The sequence below is a fragment of the Etheostoma spectabile genome, chromosome 1, assembly GCF_008692095.1.
Source record: "Etheostoma spectabile isolate EspeVRDwgs_2016 chromosome 1, UIUC_Espe_1.0, whole genome shotgun sequence".
Classification (NCBI taxonomy): Eukaryota; Metazoa; Chordata; class Actinopteri; order Perciformes; family Percidae; genus Etheostoma; species Etheostoma spectabile.
In genome coordinates, this window is record NC_045733.1 from 6,624,974 (window position 1) to 6,649,358 (window position 24,385).

Consider the following 24,385-nt stretch of genomic DNA (forward strand, 5'->3'; position numbering starts at 1 on the left):
TTTGGGGGTTGCAATTTAAGTTTATGTTTATAAGTTTATGTTGTTGAACCATTTAGGCTTATGTAATATGTGAACTGATATGTAAATGTCCTATTATATTATCTAGGTGTGTAACTACTCAACCACCACAAAGGGCAACCTAAGTATCCACATGCAGTCGGACAAGCACCTGAATAACATGCAGACACTACAGAATGGAGGCACTATTGGCACTGGGCAGGAGCAGGTGTTTGGACATACCCCAGGAGGAGTAGTGGCTGTCCCCTCAGTGACCCAGGCCAGTAGCCATCACCCTCCTCACCACCATCCTACACAGTCCTCCACCCATATGGCTGTATCGTGTGGGGCCCCCTCCCCGACCAAGCCAAAGAGCAAACCTACTTGGCGGTGTGAGGTATGTGACTACGAGACCAATGTGGCACGGAACCTGCGTATACACATGACCAGCGAGAAGCACATGCACAACATGATGCTGCTCCAGCAGAATGTGACTCAGATGCAGCATGGCCGACTTGGCTTGGGAGCCATGCCTTCACCTTCGGAGGCTGAGCTGTACCAATATTACCTGACCCAGAACATGAGCCTTCCACCAGGCCTCAAGATCGACCCAGCTGGGGCTGAGGCCCAGTTCCTCATGGGGAGCTTTCACCTTGATCCCAACATTGCCTCCCTGGCCCCTGCACTTGGTAAGCCCCAATTGTTTCTTTTCTTTTGCTCTCAGAAACACCTTTCTTTCATATGCCCTTAGATATACCTGTCCTGGTGAACTTGACATCATTCTCTCATTGTACAAGTAGAGTGTCACTGAAATATAAAGAGGGAGAGTTGAAAGAAAGATTATCCGTGTAAGTTTACAGCGGTGAGCTTACCCCAGACCCTTTCCATATGTCCTTACTGATAGTGTACATGCTAATAGTCTTCATGACAGTAGGCCCATGCTCGATGCCTTAATCTCACATCCACAGTAAAACCGTCTAATGCACTAGTATGCCTAAACGTAGGCTGTCTATTTAGTTATAACTCTGCCAAGTAGCACACAGAAGCCCAGAGGTAATTTGTTTTTCATGACAAGACATCTACTCACAAAAGGTGAGTTAGCAGGCCATACTTTTATTTTGTCTTCTCCTTGCCCTCCCCCTTAGGCAGCCAGCCTCAGCTTTTTTTGTCATTATTCCCAAACTGCTGCAGAACTTTACCACTGGAGTTCTCCATTTTTTTAACTTTGTAATGGCAGCTATAAATTTTATCTTGGTCAAAGATGCGAGGTTAGAGGGCTCAGCTTGGGTAATTCAACAGCATAGCAAAGTATTTGGTGGGCCAGTTACAACCCCACAGTTTGTACAGACTTGTCTCCAACTGTCGCCAGTTCAAAGACACAAACAAGAATTGATTGCTGTGACTAATTCTTTTTTCCTCTTCTGCCATCTGGTTCATTTTCCTGTGAGGTGAGCTGTAATAACCATGTTACAAGGGAGGCAATGATGACATGGCCTGGGCCCATAAACTACAGTGGTGTCATTCTCAGTTAAACTTTAAGAAACTCTGAAGCCATCATACACAAACACTCTAATATATAACTCTACTGTATGATACATACACAAGGCCCAATAAATCTAATGAGGGAATTTGCCTTTTAAGACCAGGAGATTTCAGACCAAGCAGCTAAAGTGAGAGGGCACACTTTCAATTCAATTTGATTTTCTTTTATTTATAGTATCAATTTACAACAAGTAAGTTATCTTGAGACACTTTGCAGATAGAGTAGGTCTAGACCACACTCTATAATTTACAAGGACCCAACAGTTCTAGTAGTTCCTTCCAGAGCAAGCAACAGTGCGACAGTGGCGATGAAAAACTCCCTTTTAGGAAGAAACCTTGGACAGACCCGGGCTCTTGGTAGGTGGTGTCTAACGGCCGGTTGGGATTGAAATGAAGAGTGGCAATAACAGTCACAGTAAAAGATAATGGAACAGTGACTAAAAGTAGTAGTTTGTAGTAGTTCATGGCATAGCAGGGGACTGCACGGCTTTCATGCTCTCACTGTGGATTTTTGACCTCAGCTTCTGTAGTTAAAGTAAGTGAATAAGCATAACATGTAATGTGTTAAGATTTTTAAAGTTTCACATAGCACTAGCAATAATATCAATATATGTATATGACACAAGTATATACCTTTACAATATTATGGTTTCATTATATATATATATATATGGTCTACAACCAGGAACATGATCCAGGTCTATAGTAAATCATTGAATCTGCTTAGTAATGGAGCATGAGTTCCAGGTAGAAATTAGAGATTCAAGGTGCTGGAAAAGACTGGACTGGGATAGTGATTGGGCATGTGTGTGCATCTTTGTATTTTTAAGAGAGAATGTAAGAAGCCATGACTGGGGAGCTGGGTCTGTGAGTGATTTCAGAGGGCTTCTCAAAGGTCTCCCTCTCCTGGCTATAAAAACTCAGGTAATGGAGAAAAGTCCAAGAGCAGGCTGCATACTGCAGCAATAAATAAAAAGGAGCTGCTGGAATTAATTTAGTGTAAAGCTAGGCAGGGTCAGGCCTGCATGCTCAGTCTGGGCAGTGAACGATTAAAGATCAGCAAGCAAAGGCAAAAACTGCTCTTACCTCATATTTTTAGCGTTCTTTTTTAAAGTCAGCTTTCCCAGATTGTACAGATGTTAGTTCTGTGGTTGTTATGGTGTCATATGTACTTGCTGTGTTTTCCCCCCTCTTTATTGTTTACACTCAGTACCCAGCAGAATTAATCTTTTAGGTCCATATTGATTTAGAGGCAATCTGGAGTGAAAAAAGCAGAGAAGTGGATTTCTTTTCATTTTATTATTCAGTGAACAAGGGTGATGGTTTTGATTTACAGTAATGTGTGCTTAGGAACTCCTTAGTTCTTCAGTAATGATAAAATAACTTGCTTTTTCTGTGGAGCTCCTGGCCTCTGGAGTTGATTTACAGACAGGCCATGGCAGTGCACCAGCCCAAACAGGACAATGTGTACGTTCATTCTCTGGCAGTGTGAGGTTTTGGTCCTTGTGAAAAAAACTCAAAGCAAGGATAGCTATCGGTCCATAAATACAGACATGCGCATTGTCCTCCATGCAACATCATACCAACAGAGTAGTTTTCCGAAGTTAAACAGCTTTACTTTACCTTAGATGCTATTCATCCAGAGAGTGTGCAAAGTATGACTTTCTTTAAAAAACACTGCGTACTGACTCAAAAATAATAAAATAATGACGTATACGTCATGAAGTAAAGTACTGAGGGTTAAAGTGGTCTTTAAAAACTGAACTCTGATAAAGAGTGTAAGTTTTGAATATGTCTAACAACATGATACGTTTTAGTTTGCAGCCATCTTAAAACTTTTTTCTCCTCTTTTTTTTTTTTTGTCTGTCTTTGTGTACCCTGCGCATTCTAGTAGGTGGGGAGATCCCTATGGACGTGCGGCTGGGTGGTGGGCAGTTGGTGTCCGAAGAACTGATGACCCTGGGAGAAAGTCTATCACAATCCAGCGACCCCTCCCTTAAGCTCTTTCAGTGCGCTGTATGCAACCGCTTCACCACTGACAACCTGGATGTGCTTGGCATGCATATGGGAGCTGAACGCAGCCTACCGGAGGAGGAGTGGCGTGCTGTGGTGGGCGACTCTCACCAGTGCAAGTTGTGCCACTACACCACTCAGCTCAAGGCCAACTTCCAGCTGCACTGCAAGACAGACAAGCATGTGCAAAAGTACCAGCTTGTGGCCCACATCAAAGAAGGGGGCAAAGGCAATGAATGGCGACTGAAATGTGTGGCCATAGGCAACCCAGTGCACCTGAAGTGCAATGCCTGCGACTACTACACTAACAGCCTGGAGAAGCTGAGGATGCACACTGTCAATACCCGCCATGAGGCAAGCCTCAAACTCTACAAGGTTAGTGGTCCTCAAACTCCTTTATCACACCCACCACTGAACCATGTCATGACAGTGTATCACAATTTTCATTTCATTACTAAATATATACATAAATGGGGAAAGGAGCATGTGCATAGGTAGTATGTCTAAACATTTTTGAGGTGTTATAATATTGCAGAGAGAAGTAGTATGTTTGTGTCATATTTTGGAGTATTTATTATTAGATTATTATTAACCTTTGATGAGTTTTTCACAAACGTGGTAAAATATGTCCTTAATCCTCTTCCTGCTGACGTGATACTCTTCAGCAAGTCAGTAAATGTTCCAGTGCTGCCCACACCACTAAACTAGCCTTTCTCCCAAGGCATGAATGATACCCTTGTTGTGTAGCTCTTGCCTTCCAAGTAGTCATGTAGAAGCATGGCCTCAGTGCTACCATGAGAAGAACATGGCAGGTGAGGCTGGTTTGGAGGCTTAGAGGGGAATCACTAGGAGACGAATGAAGAAGTGTGAGGAGACAGAGGTTTGGTGCTAATACTCCTCGGAGCGGGAAAGGCTGAATCGTTCTCGACAGCCGTATTGATTTTTGCTGGACTTGGAGCTTCACCTTCTCCTCTAATCATTCCATAATAGCCAATGGATGAACACTCTCCGAACAAATGGCCATAAATCTAACAGGCCTGATTCCACTTAGGTACCTATCCTGTGTGTCTGCGGCTTTGGCCACTCTGCGCTTAACCCAAACTGGCATAGCTGCGCATGCACACACACATACATACAAAACACACAACAAAACACATACAAACAGTGACAATGTACACTCCCTGTTAGCCTACATACACACCAACAGAATCTAACATATGCCACTGTAATGTGCTCCCAGTAGATGTTGCTTTTTATTTATAATAAGTCCACTCCATTGTCAAGTGTTTGACTATTAAAAATTAAACAGGAAGAAGTATGTAAACAGCTCTTGCTTGACACTTATGTTTTGGTATCTTAATATATTACAGTATGACTTCTTTTAGAAAGGAGGCACTAAAAGGCATGTGAAAAATGTGCTGCTTCAAGCATGGTGTTTTTAATCAAGGTGAAGTGGTCCATTTAAACAAAAAAGGCTCAAAAGGCTGTCTATTTGAAAATCATCCAGGATTTTGAGTGGATCCTCAGAACCACTGGCATGCCATGCCTGTTTTCTGTCCTCAAAGCCTTTCTGCTGAAATCCCAGCAAAAGCGAGATCATGTTTAGTGGGAAAGGTATGATGTAGGGCTCCTAGTACAGCTATTAAAGGGGCCAGGGGACACAGGAGGTGTTGAATGGTGAATATGCAGTTTTCACCAGGAAATTTTTAGATGTACGGGTATTCATAGATGCATACGGATTCAAATATGCAACATACTTGAATCAAAATGTATGGAAGCCAGTTGTGAGACAGCAGAAATATATATCGCATTATACTTGGTTTTTTTCCCAGCCCATGGTCATCCTCTCTTGGCCTTAGTTGCCGCACTTACTGGCCCACATTCCTATGACAGTCTCACATTAGACCAAAATAGACATATGCTCTGGCATGCTCTCTCTTTCTTTCTCACACCTTTTGGAGGGAGAGACTAGTTTTGACTAGCAGCATAGGGTACAATTTATATTACATTATCTTGTGCTTTCTGCTTTGCTGTGAGCCTGAAAGGCAAAAGAGAAACATCTTTTTTTTTTTTCTCCTCTGTCTCTTTTTCCACACAAGTTTTTAAGAGAGAAGAGACATGTGTCATACTGCAGCTCAGGCTGTGGGGGATTAAATATGTACAACACATCCAGGCATGATCATTTTTTATGACTTAAGCCTCTTAAGATGGCTCTGTATTTCTTAAAACCAATTGATCTTCTGAGTAAGAGTGTGTGCATTTGTCCAAAAATTACCTGCTGCCTTAGAAAACCACAGTCCTCATAAGCTCTCCTCATCGCAGACACTACTCCAAAACAGAGATGTTCTGGAGTTGACAAGAATTATTACAATATTTAAGACTCACAAATGTGATTAGTGGACAACATGAACATGGTTGTGAGGTCTCTTTGGCAGCACAGGCTCTCCACTTGACAATGTCACAGTCTTCGTACTACATTTGATTTACTGTCCTGGTAGAGATACTGACAGGCAGAAACCCACTGTGGCCCACAAGCCTGTAAACTCAACTTGGTATATTATGCAATGAGGAAAAAAAGGAAAACCAATCATTTATTCTTCCCCAATGAAATCCGATGCAAATAGCACCATTTTTAAGCTTTTTTGGGAGATTATAAATCATCAAGTCAGCATAAACAGGCTGTATGATGTGGGAGATGCTTGGGACACTTCACCCAAATCAAACTGGTTTGCATTAAACAGGCCCTTTGTGTGCACAGCTCCATATAAATTGGAGCCTGTAATTACTGGAATTAAAAAGGAAGGTTTAAACTGAGGGCTAAGCTGGATGGGATAATTTGAGAGTCTGTGGTATGCGGCCCATATTAGGGCTTTCTAAAAATATCACCCCCACTACCCCAACTATTGGAATGTTCCAAAAGACCACAGAAAGATCCTGCAAGTCATCCTGACCACACGGATCACCACACAGTGAGGGGTGATGCCGTCTTCCCCTGTGTACTGTGTTCTCAGTTGAGACATACCCATTCTGAGCATGGTGTGTTCTGCCAACACATCCCTGTGCTCTGAAGCTAACTTTCACCTTCTCTTTTTCCCATGGACCATAGGGATTACAGTGGCTCTGATGATAGCGTGATGGTCAACCATCTGCTCCTAGTAAGGTCACTACTAAACACAAACAGATGGATTCTGTTGCAGTACCCAGATAACCTAAATCTTAGGTTGTGTACTGTATGTTTTTAGAATACTTAGCTCTCCCCTGAGACTCTCTTGATCTTGAACAAACCCAGCTTCCATTCTCGTTTTACAGTTAGCCATGTACATGATATTTGAATATGATAGCCCCTACACCACCAGCAGTAGGCCTCAGGGCTTGGCTATGTGTGAGTGTGGAGGTGAGATGAGTGGAGCTAATCCAGCTCCCAGGCCCTGGCTGCTCTGGCCAGACAGAAAGGGTGTGGCCTAACCAGGCCCAGCCACAGGCCTCAGCTTCCAGTCAAGGGTTGGGGGAAAGGGGAGGAGCATGGGGAGTAAGCTGGCTACCTTCCTTGTCTCGGGGGCCAGTGCAATCGGCGGTAATTGAGATTGATTGGATGTTATTTTTCCTCTTGCAAATGTAGTCCATTAGCTTGGCACATGCATAATCAGTTTAGAGCGCAGTTAGCCGAATGTAATCATGTTCCTCGGTGTCTGCTAGCACAAAATCCACTCCAGATGCCGCTTGGCCATGGAAAGAAAGGGAGAAAGTGCCGTCACTATCAAATGGGGGATCTTTAACAAAGAAAGTCCTAACACCCCTCCCTCTGTCCTGGTCCTGCTTTATTGAGCACACACATAACTATACAAACTTCTCACCTATCTCTCTCTCTGCCTTACACACACAGTCAAATCCACTGTCTGCTTTGTACCTATGAGAACAAGGCTTTTGATCATATGTTCTGCATCTTTAACTGCACTAACATAGTGTTAAGTGGAGCCCAGCGGCTTGCCCATTAACAAACACAATACATCTGTATCTTGGATGGAGTTACTGCTCTTATTTTACCCTTCAGTGCAATCCAAAAGAAACAGTGAACACTGAGGAAAGAAAATCTCTACACTTTGCAAAGTGCAAATAATCACAATGAAACATAATAGAGGAAAGGAGGTAGTAATGTAAATTAGGGGATTAGTGGTTACATGAAAAGGCATTAAGGTGATCCTTCTCAGCTGAATCGCTGGCTTCTCAGACTCAGGAATGCAAAATGTGTTGACCTCTCCCCATTAATGATCATAACCACCAGGATTGACTCCAATCCTCTTGGACTATTTTCTAGTACTGCTGACTTAGACTTAGGACAAGTGCCCACTAGACAGGATGTTGGATTTTGGTGTCCCAGATGATATTTAATTATGGTATGTTGTTGTTTTTACTGTGAAAGGTTCAGCACCTCAATATCTAATTCATATACCAAGCTCCTAAATTCTTCTTCTTCTGGGATATCATGCTTCAGATTTTTTGGTGGTCTTATAGCATGGATAGATTAACCCAAATTCTTACTCTGGCCAACGTCAAGACAAAAATGACAGCAGGTACATGTCCTCTGGCAAAATGACGTCTAGTGGGCGCCTGGCCTTACACTCTCACCCACCAGACATTTCTAAGAAGAGGAGGGCTAAGAGAAGGATGGAGAGACAGACAAGAGAGAGGGATGGGGTTGGAAGGATAGATACTCTGCTAATTATCATGGCTAGCCTATGATTGTTCAGTAATAGTGCTCAGTGGGAAAGGTTGCAGCAGTTCCAGGAAGAGCTGAGCTCTGATTTACTGGTACTACCGCTCTAATAAAGCGCTTGCTGCACATCCTGGGAGACAGCCCATTCTCTCCTTTCACATGCACAAGCGTGTGATTGTACACACACACACACACACACACACACACACACACACACACACACACACACACACACACACACACACAAAGTTCCAGCAGATGGCAACATGGGGCTCATGAAATGCATCATTTTAGTTGCTCAAAGAGAAGTTCTTGTATGAATAATATGATTTGAAACAAGTGATGTACACGTAATAAAAGGCTTCACTCTAAAGGAAGTATTTAAATTCTGCCCAAATTCCCCCTATAACACCTCTTCAGTCAACACAGTCATGACCCTAAACCCCGGGTTACCCTTTTTGCGTCAATAGTTGCCTGCAGGGCATTGAGTTATAGCATCCTACCTCACTGTTACTCTGAGTAGTAAGTGGAACAAGGAGGAATGGCATACAACTGAACTCAGTGTGGATTGGAGAGAGGGGCTGTCAGACAAGTAAGGGGGACTGGTAGGGCTTAATGTTTGGCAGTGTGCAAGAGTTTCACAACTCTTCTAGCTCCCACCCCTTGAGAAGGCCAGGGAAAGGGTCAGGCTTTGACCCATGGCACAGCTGCTGTTGCTGCTGTTACTGCTGCTTATTGTATGTGCAACCGCCCTACTGTGGGTGTTGCTGGGACTTACAAAGTGACAGTGAAAGAAGCGAAGAAGGAGCAGAAGCTGCTTAACAGGTAGTGATCTTCCAGTGCATACAGACCAGTTCCATCGGGCTGTATGGAGGAGAGAAGTGCATTCGCCTTGTCCCAGTCATACAGAGCCAGATGGAGATTAGAGTAGGGATAGGATATGTGTTAATTCGCGAGTTTGGACCTTGTCATGTGGTAGATGGTTGTTGTTGATTAGATTTGTTTTGTTTTGTGGGCAAGTGCAGGAGCACTCCTGCTAATCTGAAGGAAGTGGTGTCTCCTTTTGCAGAAGGATTGCTTTGTGGGAAGGATGTATGCAAGCCAAGTGTAATTGCAGAGTGTTTGTCCATCATAGAGAAAAGCAGTTCCATGGCGAGATAAGTTCCACTAGGGCTGGAAATTATAATCACGATTGTTAAACATGATTATGCATTGACTTTGGGAAAGATGTTGTAGTTATTGAACTTAAAAAAAAAACAGTTCAACAAATTGACATTGAGAACACCTAGAACTGTGACATTTTCCTTTATACTTTTTTCATTCATAAAATGAGACAAAATATGAGTTTACTTGCTTAATCAAAATGTTTTTGTGATTATAAGGAGCCAGCCCTCAGTTCCACTTTGTGCACTATAGGGGGATTTGTCACTATGGGCAGTGATGTATAATTTAGATATACATCTTTTTGTACCTCCCACCATTCTTAAACATAAATGTCAAACATCATCAGTCCATTCTGCTTCTTCTTCCTACCTTATCTTCGTTGTCTAAATGTAATTAATAAATATAACAAATAGGGGATGAAGGGACCCATAAAACAAACCAGTATGTGGATAGTCAACGAGTGAGTGGTCTAGAATTAGGATCTACTTAAGGTTAAAAAATCTTTAATCAACCATGCTGGAAAATTAAACATTCTCCTCAGCTAAATCCTCTGTCTGTGTCCACCATCCCACTTCGTCTACTTACTTATCAGATTGTTACAAGTTCCTTACCCCTCATTTGAGAGCCAAATACTGTTAACGTTGTTGTCAACCCACTGATTGAGATCTAGCTCCCCTAAATAATGAGACACATAAAGCTTTCAGGCTTTAATTTGTCTTGAAATTTTGTGATTATGACAAATGGCAAAATACAGTTCTTCCTTTCCCTCTTAAGTGATTGTAGGAGATGGAGTCATTACATCTTGGAGAAAGTTCTTACTGCACCAACTGGAGGGTCTCTGTATCTAATCAGTGTTATACTGTACCTTGGCTCTGCCTGCCTCTATCTTGTCAAGATGGTATTAAAGACAAATCAGTTATGGCCCTGTGTTATTACCACCCCCACTGCTGAGATGCCAGAGAGATAGTATCCCTTTTCCCTTGTCTTTAAAAAAAGACCTGTTTAGGATTTAATTTCTTCAGTGGTCTCTACAATTTTGCTATGAACTTATTATGTATTTGTTAGCCAAAATGGAAACTCATTTTACTGCAGTTTGACTGACTTTCATTACATTAACATGCACACAAATGACTCAATTACTATAAATGCCTGGATTGAAGTGATTGGTAAAGGCTTTTTCATGTCTAGCAATTACCAAACTTCCCCAATAACCAAGTTTACATGTGTTGTTTGATGGCCAAGTTAATATACGGAATTATGTGTGGTTGCCTACAGGCCACAAGAAATATTTATATAGTAGCACTAATCCTAATTTAGTGATGTTACTGCTAGAGCACCTGATGTATTTTGAGTGCATGCAAAAACACCATGCAGCTATCATGGCTTGAATGAAGCGTCTCACAGGTCTTTTTGCCCAACTGGTCAATACATCTGGCGACCTATAGCCACCGCACCTGAAAGACTAACAGTGGCCGTTGGCAGGTAAACACTGCATTGATGAGGCCAGATGGGGGCTCCTGTGAATCTATGTAGCTTCTAAGCTGAAGGGATGGAGAGAGTGAGGCAGGCAGGCTTACCGGCTTTGTGCCATCAATACATCAGTGGCTAAGCCACCAGATTAATGGCCTCCGAGTGGTCAGGGCCACAAAACTACTCAGCTCTGAGGTCTGTGTTCAGTGGAGCTGTACATGAAAGCAAAGCTAGGGTGAAGAGACAGATGAGGAGAGGGGAGAAGGTCTTAGGTACCAGGATGAGCACACAGGGACCTCTATTATGTTTGGGTTTGGCCTACAGAGTTGAGTCATGGGACACATACATTTTACAGAATTATGGATATGTGACCCTGGCTGTTGTTCCATTCCCCTTGCCTTGTAATCTTCCACTTGTAAGTCAAAAGTTATGTTTGTGTAGCTAAACACAATATATGAGTCGTAATAAGTCATTTTATATTTATGTATTTATAAGTGAAGACATTTAGTTTAACTTTGTGTGTTGGAGGCAGTTGGATTCAAAGCAATGCTTGATTTACAGTACTGCAGCCAAGTAAATAGCTCCTAAATGCACAGAACATGTACTGCCTTCGTTTTACCTAGGTTTTCCTTTGTGTTAACAAATCTGCCCCTAAGGTCTTTCCATTTTGTAGTGCATCGATTACTGTTGGATTGCAGAAATACAGCAATTTTTTCTCTACTGGATTTCATTGTTGTTAGTGATGGGTCAGAGAGGTGCTGATGCCTGCATGCATGCTTACCTTAGAGCATTCATTTTGGATGGGTTATGTTGCTCAAAATGACATAAAGGTGGTGAAAAGTTCACCTCACCTCTCTGTGACCACTATCAAGGCTTGAGAAAAAATTAACCATCCACCAGTTTCCAGAGGACCATTTTCTGTGTAGAGTTTTTATTTGAAATAGTGGGGCCTCAGAGGCCTTTTCCATAGTGCCAAAAGAGAATAGCCATCTCTTCCTGAACTTCATGGTGCTGGTTATCCATCCATGTTTTGCCTAATTGCTGTGTGCTTGAGTCCAGGGATAGAACTGGGAGCTGTAAATCTCTGTGTTATGCAGACAATGTTTTCTCCAGATGTAGAAGAAACGATTTCATCCTTTTGTAATTAAGCGGTGCAGCCCAGGCTGTCATGCAGTTTTTATTGGGGTCCCTGGAAAAGATCATTTTGCACCTTGTTTTCTCATCATGCCTTTTATTCTTTAATACAAAAGATTGATATAATGGAAAGATGAAAATGAAAAAAAGCAGAGAATAGAATATCTTGTTTAAATTGTAATATGGAAATTACTAGGTTGTGATGTAAGACTTAGTGCTGGGGAGTGCAGGGTGGAGGCACAAAGGGGACAAAGGCATAGTCATGGAACCAAGGCAATTACATAATTCCCCTGATGAAGAATATCAGGAAAAAACGCCTTTTTAACACCAGGAATGTTCCCAAATGTTATCTTTCCCATGGGTGCTGTCTTCTACACCTGTGTTCTACTTTAAACTAAGAGAGAGAGGGAGTGAGTTGGGGAAAGTGATAGTAAAAGAGAGAGAGTCAACTTTAAGAGTTGGGGACAAGAACGCTCTTCAGTTTCTCAAGGGCTCCGATATTTTATGGCTTTCACATTCCTGCATGACAAACTGATGCCCAGAATAGACAGTTAGGTTGAGAAAAAAAAACATGCTTTTAAGCCCCACCCCAACATATCATCTTCATTCCTTGCTCACCTTCACCTCACCCTGCTTCGTTTATGTGGCAAACCTCAGGGTCACACTGTCTGATGCTTTGCTTTTACTAGCCAAAGCTGTTGAAAGAGAGGGACTGAAGTGCAGCCTTTTGTTCAGTGTAAGCAGTTCCACACATTTGTGTTTTATAAAGTCCTTTTCAGTCTCATGTTGATTTACAGAGGCCTCTTTCCTCTGAGATCTCGTCAGAGAAGCAGACAGCTTGGAAGTCTCCATAGTCACTGAACTCCTCAGCTCACTCCCAGATCATATACAGTCATCCCTCACTGCCAGCCCAGCAAACTTTTTTTATAATGTCACTACATTCAATCAACACTAGACCTAAAATTAAGGACTGCTGAATAATTCAAACTTGGATCGTCCCTTTAGATAGCCTATCTCTGTCACTAGATAGGTATTTCCTTAATTTATGCTTGTTAGGTTGGAATAGTCATGTTGAAATAATTCGAACCATAAGGGCTGTCTGTGCAGCTACTGTTTAAATGGGAACTCTGGGAGCTGTTAAAGTTTGAACATGAAATTGTGAGCTCTAGAATGCAAATTATTATTCAAATGATCAATGTATTAATTTGCATGCGCGAGAGTCGTGAGGGAGTGAGAGAGAGAGCAGCTTAATAAGTTCTGTAAGACAAAGTATTTTCTTATTTGTTGATGTTTCAGGAGTGAGGGCAAATTCATTTTGCAGTTATCAGTCCCAGTGTGTCCTAAATTTCTTTCTCTATCTCTCAAACACACACACACACACACACACACACACACACACACAAATGCTTTTGTGCTCACCAATGTTCAGACGCACCTCCCTGTTTCTCAGAAGTATAATTTCACAGACGACCAATGTAGCACGGTATGGCTTCCATAATACATCTCCTAGTTTTATCGTCTCGTTTCTGAATTTCTGGGGGGATGAAATGTCAAAATGTCTGGAGTTATGGGATATTAAATAGACTTAAACCATAAACTTAAGCCTTAAGCAGTTGAAACTGGTTGAGTAAAGAGCCAAATAAAGGCCAACCCTTCAGAACATGAAGACATTCAACATTACTCTGAGAAAAATCTGAGATTTCAGCACTGCTGCTTGCTTGCTGTTTGTACTCTAATTTTCTCCCATCTTTTCTTACACATGAAATTGAGCTTATCATTCAATTTTACGGAATGTACAACTTTTTATCCTTTTTCATAAGCTCGGTTTTTTATTTCCATTACCAACTGGTTGGCTGAAAAAGATGGAATAATTTGGTGACAGGTATTTAGGTGTTTAGGATTATCAGTGATCTTTGGCGATGTTTTGGAGTGGTTGTTTTAAGTTTGTGACTGTAAAATGAGGCCCACTAGAATGAAAAGAGAAAAAACATATGAAAAATATTGAAAGATTTGGTGGCTCATAGCAGAATACTAACCATGAGTGGCGCATATAGTTAAGAGAGATCAGTCCTTACATCTGGAAAAGAGGTTAGGGCTTTTTATATGAGAGATCCAGAATTGGAGTATTCTCAGTATTCAGCTTAACTTTTTAATCATTAAAAATGATGAAGCCAAAAGTCAGGGGTTTATATACAAAAATCAAACACCATCTGCCATCTCTGATCAGAAGCAACAGCCATCAGACCAGGGTTACCAAGGCAGAACAGGAAAGGCCATTAACTGCCAATCACTGCATCGATCGACAAGCCAGTCCACCACTACCTCTCTACCCCCACCCACCCCTGCCCACAGACAGACAGACACACACACACACACACACACACACACACACACCACACACACACACACACACACACACACACACACACACAGTTCATCAGCTTTAACTGTACAGTCCACATATGTGCACAGATACATACAAGTGCAAAAAGCCTTGCATAAACCACTATCTCAACAACACTACGTGATGGGTAACATTTGGTTGAGTTTGTCTTTTTCCCGTTTGAACCACGTTATCTTTTAAATTATCTCCAGCCTAGATTGCAGTATCAACATTCTGTTGAGTTAAGATAAAGGTTGTCTGATTTTTTTTATTTTTTTATTTTTTTTTTATTGGCTCAGTAAACCCAATGTGGTACTTGAAGGATAGTCAAGATGCCTTTAAAAAGATATTTCCTTCTGAGTATAGGTTTAAAATCTCATTACCGAAATGCATCTCAGTAAAGTCCATTGCCCTGTCAAAATGAGAGTAGACACTCCATTCTGCTCAGTCTCCCTTCACATGTTTGGAGTCAACCGTCTGATAAAAAGGGAACTAATAGAGTCAGTGAAGGGCAAAAAGGAAAAAAACAAGATTGATTTTTTTTTTCCTCCTCCATTTTCAATAGTGTCGCTAGAACTGAGGGTCATTAGAAGAATATGTACCTACTTCCCAATTTTATAGAGATGCCGTATATCAGAGTGATCTGGATCAGAGGTCAGAGCAGGGGGGAGCAATTAAAGCGGATGGATCCAGAAGCTCTCGGCCTGTCCCATTGTGTGTATCTTGTGTGTGAGAAACAGATAGTTGAGCTAAAAGGGAGGCAGTGCCACTATCTTTTGAACATGGCTGTATATCAATCAAGCGCTGGTACTGATGAACTCGCATGAATTAGTCAGGCGCACAAATGCACACGTGTGTGCATGGACACCAAACACAGGCATCTGCATGGCTTTCTTTTTGATTGGGTACGTACTATCACATACGACAACTATTATTCATCAATTCATACAAGTTAAACCAGTGACCGGTAACATTCATACTATATGTGCTGTCTTTTCTGTTACTTGCTTTGGTTAGGTCAGCCTTCTCTGGGGCCACACAATAGCCAGAGACAGAACAGATATGATGGATGTGGCCTGGGGCCTATGCACTCGCTCTGCGTCTGCGGTGGCCTCATCCACAGGGAGAGGGAGGGAAAGCAGTAGGGAGGGAGGGAAGGAGGGCAGAGATACAAACCAGACCAGCCATTTTCCTCGTTCCGCTCATAAATATTTGTGTGGCTGATTTATAAACAGTGGAGCAAGAGAAGAGATCAAAGTGAACTGTAACGCTTATATAAAACTGGGTCTTTTGTCACGACACTGCCCTACACACCATGCCCATGCCTATTAAAGACAAAGCTGTATATCATGAGGCATATTGGCAAGAGTACTCAATGGCCACTCACACTTCATAGCTTGGTCTTCCCCCAAATGTGAGTCTAGTTCTTATAGTGTGTCCCTTCAAGGCTCTCAAACTCTAGTTAAAGGCCATCAATATGCTATAGTGTTATAGCTAAAACTCAACCTGCTTTTAGCCTGTGTAAACTGCCCTGAAGTCACTGGCTTCTTAGGTGGATTTTAAATGGCTGTAGTAATGCCTGCAGCCATATTAAAACATAGCAATGCAGTGAAGAGTCATCGTGTCCTCGTAGTGGTAGAGTAGTGTTTGTCACACTAGACAGCTGCACATGCTGATTCAGGCAACCAGCTGGTCAGACACAACACAAAGGCCAAGCCTCCTGTACAGCAGAGAGAAGGGATTAGGGTGAGGGAGAAAAAGTGTGTGTGTGTGTGTGTGTGTGTGTGTGTGTGTGTGTGTGTGTGTGTGTGTGTGTGTGTGGTGTGTGTGTGTGTGTGTGTGTGTGTGTGTGTGTGTGTGTGTGTGTGTGTGTGTGTGTGTGTGTGTGTATATACTGTATATATGGGTGTGTTTGTTACTGGCCTCATGTGTCCAAGTCCTGGCATACACAGAGAGCCACAACTATAGCACTGTCAAAGCAGAGCAGACATTCCACACCTACAAGCAGTGTTTACCTCACCCCCACCCATATCATACGCACACATATATCTCCCATCCATCCCAGCCCCCACCTTTACCCTTCATTCCTGGCCTGGGTGCAAATGTGGGGGAGCAAGAGGTGCTCTCCTCTGCCTCTGGCCCTCTCCCTGATTAAGAACGGTTATAGCTGGCAGATGCAAAGGAGAGCCATGAAGGTGGCTGTTCGCTGACCTCTGTGGGAGGGAGAAAAGCATGGTTAATATTAGAGAAAAGAAGGCCTATTTCAATGGAGATTCCACCCTTTGTCCACCAGCAGGACGGGGTGTGCTCAGTGTGGTGAGGCCTGGGAGAGTTGCTGCTAAACAGCCTGTCTCTCTGTCTGTGTGTGAGTGCCTGAAGACATCTGGTTCTCTAGCTGTGGGAACACAAGGGCATTATTTTTTACACCTAACGCTTACATAGCACGTGTGTTCAGGTTCTTGTACAACTGCATGGTAAATTTGTATAGTTGGCCTCGGTCTGATATAAAACAATGATTTGAGAGTTTTTTTTCTGTATGTATAGCATATGTACAGTCATTGGGATATATAATCCAGATCTGTTTCTAAAGCCTACCTAGTAGTATGAGGGTCTGCTGCAGTCTTGGAGCAGTTAGATGAAGCACCCCTTGTCTTATAAGTTGCAGTCCTTCATACATTAATGTTGTATATATTGTATATGCCGTGTGAGTTTAGTCAGGTAGGCAGGCATTGTCAGAGGGTTTAAGAGAGAGTAGACTGCAGATCTTACCCCTGGTGTGTCTCAGATTCTGTGCAGGGAGTTCAAAGTCCTGCTGAACATCAGAGGGCTGATGCTGAGTGAGGCTGACTAGCTGCAGCCTGTGGTCTGCGAAGGGTTACTGAATTATTACTGATGGTTTCAGGGGTAACTGTCCGACCACAGGACTGGGGAATATTAATCATTTATTTGATTGTCCGCATGTGCTGATTAATCAATTTGAGTAGGATCTGCAGGATTAACTACCCTATTATTCCCCTGTAAGAACAGATAAGAGATAAGGCTTTAAAATATCATATTCCATTTATCATTTATTTTTAGGTCCCTGCTGATGAGGGTGAAATAAAAACTGAGGTGAGATTAGGCAGAACTGCAACATGGGGAAAGTGTTGGGGGAGGAGGATAAGAGATGGAGGGATTAGGAGAGAAAAAAAATTCTCTTGACTGCAGATTTTAGTACTTCAGAAGATAGGGGGAAAAAGATACAGCTTTGTATTGCTTCAAACATGGCACAGAAACCGAGTTGTGCAGCTGGGAGTGAGAGAGCAGAGAGAAAAGGGGGGCGGAGAGACGAGAGGAACAGGAAGTTGATGGGAAAGTGATAGCTGTCTCCACCTGGAGTATAGCCTGAGCTGTGTGTTAGGAGGGAAAGCAAAGCAAGGGAAAGAAGGGAGCTGCTGCATTTGACTCCTATTCTTGACTCTGGTTTAGGTAAGTTTGGCTCTCATACCAAGTATAGCTAGCTAAACTGGTCAAACAAAGGCACATTTCCTTGTTTACCTCACTCACTATCTATCCAGTCTATAAATTCTCAATCTGCCAGCTGTTTAATGTGTTATGTCATGTGGTAATGCCTTTGATTCCAACATGCCTCCGTTTGTAAATACAAGAGGCACTCAAAAGGCTGTGGTTTCTTTACAAGCATGGCGCCCCCGGCGCTTTGGTTGGGAATGCATGGAGAGGGAGAAGGATTGAAAGAGTAAGGGAGGGAGTGAGAGGTGGTTAGAAACTGTATACACTTCCCGTTGCTCTTCTGCCAACCCCTCTCCCTGCTGCCTCTGGTTGTGCAGGCAGGCAGTGAGTGAGAAATGTGAGAGGGAGGAGTATATCCTCTCTCCTGGCTGAACACAGCACCGTAATTATGCACTTTTCAGCAGGTTTTACCTTTAACACTTTCCTCCCGGGTTTGAGATTAGTGCTCACCATGCTTGATTTACTGCACAATTACTGAACAAGAGCTCTATCTAATCAATAAACAGGAAGGGGAAAAGTGGTAGGCTTTGAAGTATAGTTTGAGATTTTTTGCACGATTGAGCAGTGTATATGGTGTAGCCAGTAAAGGCAGCTTGGCTGTGATGCCAGCCTGTGATATATCTATTATATCAGGCACGCCTCTTTGCTTTGCCAGCTCTCTAAGCCTCTTCACTGTGCTGAACTACTGGAGTGGAAAATGGCGTCTTTTTTTTCTGACGACTGCTTAACACAGAGGTCAGCAACAAATTGTCTAATAAGGACATTCCCCCAAAACATTAGATTAAAATCACAAGTTGTCCAATAAAAGTGGGGCTTAATGTGATCTTTTAGCTTACTTGCACAAGTTACATAAGACTGGATATAAGGCACTCTTGTGTGGGAGCTTGCTATGCCCTGTATTAAATGTCCCCAAATGGGCAGCCTGCACAATGACCTCCACGATGACACTTGCTAATGGCATGAGCAGTTATTTTTGGAAGCTCCAAAGACCGGCCATCACAAGTCTTTCTGGGGCTTTGTAAAGCTTTTTGCCAGCGTGAGCAAAGCAATAGGTCTCTTCCAATTAGTCTGGTCTGTGTTTGATTTTTAGTTATGACAACTATATCTCAGCTGCAATTATGCTGCACTGGGAATGATGAGGGTTTAGGATATTGATCCTCAATTGATCACCCTGATCAATGAGCACTTTTGTTTCTTTTTTTTTTTTTAGAAAGTGGAGTTATGTGTTTTCCTTTGGCTAATGAGCTGGCCCAACAGAATGACCCTATAAAGAAATATGTGTTAGCGAGGCACATGAGTATTAGTTATAGAGTTGGCCGTGCTCGTGGGGGGGGGGGCTGTACAGCACACAACACCATTTTTCAAAAGTGCACTACCTCCCTGTGGGCATAGGTCAGAGGCTATGATGGGTCTTATGAAGAACAAAAAATGTGCGTAGTGATTTTTTTCACTGTAGAAAGACCCTGACACTATAAATAATCCAAATTATGGAAGCAATCATATTTTTCATTACACTTACAAATGTTTCGCTTTTTATTTCTAGTTTATAACACCAAAAGTGGGATGTCAGGGTTTCACTCATTAAAGTTGCAGCTTTTAGTTGCCCGGTATGGAAGAGTTAACAGGTGAAACTGGTGGGTGTTTGGTGTAGGAATCCTTTGAATAACCCTCAACAGCATTTTCACTCCAACAAGGTACTTCATGTTCCATGCAAATAAGCCCACATATAGACCCACTCTGTATATTCACCTCCACTCAACCCCACTCATTAATTTTCATTTTAAGAAGAGGACCTCTCAAAGACCATGTTGGTCCTTTTGTTGGCGTAATGCTTCAAATAAAGATAGCAGTGTTAAATATTGACACTGGCTAAGCACATCATCACTGTTCTAAATTAGCTGGTGTCTCTAGGAAGTTTGTGCGAGGGCAGTGCATGAACAACAAAACATTTCCCCTTATGAGATCTCATACACCCTCTCCCCAAAACTCATTTCTATGAATTTTACATACAAAGGGATACAGGATCGTCAGAAAACATACAGTGTTACTGATATGACAACCTTATTGCGTAGCCTGAAGCAGCAACCAATTATGTGGTAATAAAATATTTACACTACCAAACTGAGAACGCCAGGGGTGAAAGCTAGATAATACAAGCCTGAGGAGACTGTATTCTGTGTCTACTCTCTGCTGTTACATCAGCGAAAAGGTAAAACAGGAGATCAGCTAATGACTATAGGCTTAGAAGCAAGAGCGTTGGCAGACCTGCAGTTCAGTAAGCATGGCTTTTGTTGACCCCTACTGTTGTGGGCACATTTAAGAGCTGTTTCTGGGTAACAGTAGCCCACAAAGTAATCGTAACATTGACTCTCTAGATGTCATGTCAGACATGTAAAGTTTTACTTCCGGAATCCTTTTGATTTCTGATGGCTACGCCCTCGCAATAATATGGCAATGAATCTGCATTCCCGGCAGAGTGTGATGTTTGTTCTCGAGCACTAATTGTGTTTGGGTAATGTTCCTGCTCTGAATTTAATTCTCACTGACTGCATTAATCATTACAAGTGGTGTTTGCCTGTATCTTAATCCAACACCCTCCTATCCCCTGACACAGCATCTCCCTCATTCCCTTACTCTTTTCACCTCCGCCCTCTCCAAACTGGTTTTTTTTTCATACTTTGGCTCCATCTTGCAAGCTTTTTGCTGCCCACATTTGAGGTGGCTCCACAAGGCCATGCTGCCAATGTTATACTGGCGAGTCACAAATGAGTGGCAGTGAGGTGTTGGAGACTCTTGTCAGCTGTGTGAGGGCAGGGCTGCCTCTGCCTTTAGCCAGCTAACACATCAGTGACCTACAGTACAGCTGAGTCCAGATCTAGATAGTCAGTCATTTGTTGAGGAGTACAAGATTTGTCACACTGGCTGTGATTCGGATTTAAATCTTGCATGGCGGACCAATTTTTAGCCAGTAGACAGGGAGTGGTGTTTAGCGTAATATTAGTGGCCTCTGGATGCAGTCATCTGGGTATACTTATGAAAAATACTCAGATACTGGGGTGGAGTAATAAGAAGTTAGGTTGGTGCTGTGGGTCCTGAAAGCATGTGTTTTCTCCAGACTTGCTTGTTTCCTTAGTCTCTTGAAAATGAGGCCTTTACAGTTTTAGAGATATTCCTGTTAGCTAAAACAACTTCTAGCAACATAAAATCTGTTCTTTTCCTCCCTAATGTTATGAGTTATTATCGTTATAAGAGTTTTAGTAAAATACTGATGCAATTAACTATTATTCAAACATCCAATCTCAACATCTCAGCTAGCTGTGTGCCTCCTTTTTTGCTTAAATGAAATTAAAGTTCTTCCTCAGCTCTGTACAAGTGATTATTGTCACTGCTGTCCAAAATGGAGGGTTGTGATGATGAGACAGTACACCTAGTAAAGGAGAGAAGGGCCAGGGCAGGTCCTGATTTGCTCCATTCAGATGGTACCTTGCCAGTACATATGTCATCAAGTGTCTGTAACACTTGTTTGGGTACCCCCATGGCTCCACCCTGTTCTCGCCTCCTGCAGGCAAACTTATCGTATTGCAATTTTGGCAAGCTCCTCCCAGCATGTCTTTCATAAAAGCACCAGGAGGTTAAGCTGTTAATTAGCTACTGAAAGAGGAGGCCAACAGCTTGCTGTTAATTTGCCTTCCTCTTTTTTTTCTTTTTTGGGGATTGACATCATTTCCTGCCGGTTTTGGATTCATTGCTGTGTGTCACAAAAGCAGGACCTAGCTCATTAAGTAGGGGGGGAAATGTGTTTATCTGGCTACGATTAGAAGTGCACATTATGTATGTATAGCCATGCTTATCCAAATGTTCTTAATGAGAAAGACCCTGGGCGCCAGTGTGGGGGTCCAGTGGGCATAGGCCCAGGCTCGTTATCACCACACAGGGCATTGATCTCTCTACCGCCCGCTTGCTTATCCTCCTCCTCTTGCCTTTTCAAAGACAGTGACTCGCACATGAATTATGCGGACACATTGATCAGCTGATTGAGAGCTATTGTTTAGAGCCCTGGGTCATTATTGAAGGAGGGATTACCCAACTCTTGTTTTGTTCACGCGTATGGGAGAGTGTATTACTCAGCTCCTTGTCACAGCACATACTCCCCATTGCTCGGCTTAGATTTGCAACGGCTTCACAAATGTGCACACACTTACACACACACTAAGCACATAGAGCAGCCTACACAATCAACATGGCCCAAATGACTGCCTGCATTGATTGCCTACCCTCTGCAATTATGTTCCCATTGTTTACTTTCTAGCATCTTACTCATTCAAACGGAATTCAATAATTATTGCTTTATTTAATGTTAAAGTAAGTAAGAGTGGTGGGTGTGGAACACCAGTAGCTGTATTGTCTTTAAGTATCTCTATGACCCTTCCCTAGCTACTTTGTTTCATGGGCCTCTGTTAAGTCATCCTCTCCAAGGACACCTACAGTGATCCATCTTTACCTCGCTATCCTCCCTTATGACACAGAGGTCTATTTTGTTTCTCTCTTCCCTTCCAAAGATAAATATGCAGCCTGTTTTTTATTCATCGGTTGAGATGCATCATTTCCACAGCAAGGCAGTCAAGGAAGCATCTTTGCACATTATGGGGTTTAAGACAGAGGGACAGGATGCGGTGGAGGGGTGGCAGGGATAAGGAACAGTAAAGGAGAAGAAAGGACAAGGGTGGGGATGCGGTTCAGCAAGCAATAGGTAGGCAGTTTGAGTCTAGAATACACAGTCCCCTAATCCACAACCTAACTTTTAGGCATGTTGCAGCTTGCAGTGGCTAATTTAAAGCAACCACCATATTTGGCACCCAGTGGGGCCTCTGTGGTTTGAGCTGTTGTTCGTACTGCTGGCACACAGAGAAACACAGGCCAATCTACGAGCACTCTTTGACTCTGGTCACAGCACAATTTCAGGGGAATCCCAGCGTGCAGATTTATGAGAACCAAGTCCCCAACAAACCTTTGCACATGTACAAATACATTGCTGCTGGGAAGAAAGGGGGTCATTCATTAACTAACACACACATATATATATATATATATATTTTTTTTTTTATTGAGCTTACGCAGGATTTATAACCTCAAGTTATTAGGCAATAATTCGGCACCTACTTTTCAGATGCCTTCTTTTGGAAGCAACAGGATAGTAAGAAAAATACATACGGTATACTCCACAGCACATGCGTATGACCACAGTTGTCACACAGTGATTAAGCCAAATAAAAGTGTTTTCTTCTCTTCTTTAGTTGGTGGTGTGTATTTCAACCCAGCAGGCACATTACATTGTCTCCCTTCAGAGGGAAATACAGTTACCTCACTGGTTATGATGGCTTCCGTGACATCACTATGTTTAAATAACAATGGTGCTGCTTGACTTACAGTATTCTAACACGTCTTAAGCCAAGAATTAGTTTGTATATTATCTTCCCAGGTTATAGGGAAAGCCTGACTTCTGCCTCTGTGATTTAAGAGGATAAAATCTCATTTATATAAGGAGACTGGTCTGCTCCATTCCAGTGCAGTGCATGGCGTCAGGTGTGAATTGCAGTTTTCTAACCGTTGTAAGCCTCCCATTACACACACATACTTAGATACCAGTTTTTAGTGACGAGAATGTGTGTGTTTGTGTGTGTGTGTGTGTGTGTGTGTGTGTGTGTGGTGTGTGTGGGTGTGTGCGTGCGTGCGTGCACCCGCCCGCCCGCGGGGGGGGGCACAGTAACAAAGCAATATCCCAATATCCAGGCAGATACTCTCACTGGCTCTCTTTTGGCAGCTCTCTTTGAGTTGATAGCTATTTAGCTCACAGATAGTCATCTGTTTTAATGCATTAATTTTGTATTAACAGCACTGCCAAATTTAATGGCATAGAATTAGAGTATGATCGTAATGGTATATGGCTGTGTGTGTGAGAGTTTGTATGTGTGCATGTTTGTGTGTATATATTCCTGATGTCCCTTTTTGTCTATATTATTGTACGTGTTTGTTGCGTGTACATGCTGTATTATACAGCTCCATTGGGAGCCATTCTTTGGAATTACCGGCTCTCTGTCTCCCTTCCACCCTTCCAGTAATACCCACCTCTATCTTGTGTTAGTTGGACTCTCTCAGCAACCACACTGTTTTGTGTTAAAGGTGCACTTTTACTTTGCATTTAAGTGGATGGAAATGCAGATGTATGCAGTGCTCTGGGTGGGTGGTGAAACTGATACAGGCGTGTATTGCCCACTCAGAGGGCAAGGTGCACTGTAGAGTTGTGCTAGAGAGGATGGGGTGGTGCCCACACCGCCCCTGTCCCTCTTTACCTGAAAAAGCACAGAGCACTGCTTCAGCCTCCACAGAAAGAGATAAGGTGCTCCATGGAAGAGAGAGGCTTGAAAAACCATGATTGCATTTTTTAAACTATAAAAATC

The 24,385-nt window shown here is 42.6% G+C and overlaps 1 protein-coding gene across 4 annotated transcripts in view; it reads left to right on the forward strand.

Annotated features, from left to right (window-relative positions):
- Positions 1-24,385, forward strand: part of zfhx3b (zinc finger homeobox 3b) — a 136,877-nt gene that overhangs the window by 48,479 nt on the left and 64,013 nt on the right. For all 4 annotated transcript variants that reach the window (XM_032519371.1, XM_032519125.1, XM_032519213.1 and 1 more), the window contains 2 exons: positions 107-686; positions 3,431-3,927. In XM_032519371.1, coding sequence (XP_032375262.1) covers positions 107-686; positions 3,431-3,927 — 1,077 coding nt within the window. The remainder of the gene's footprint in view (positions 1-106; positions 687-3,430; positions 3,928-24,385) is intronic.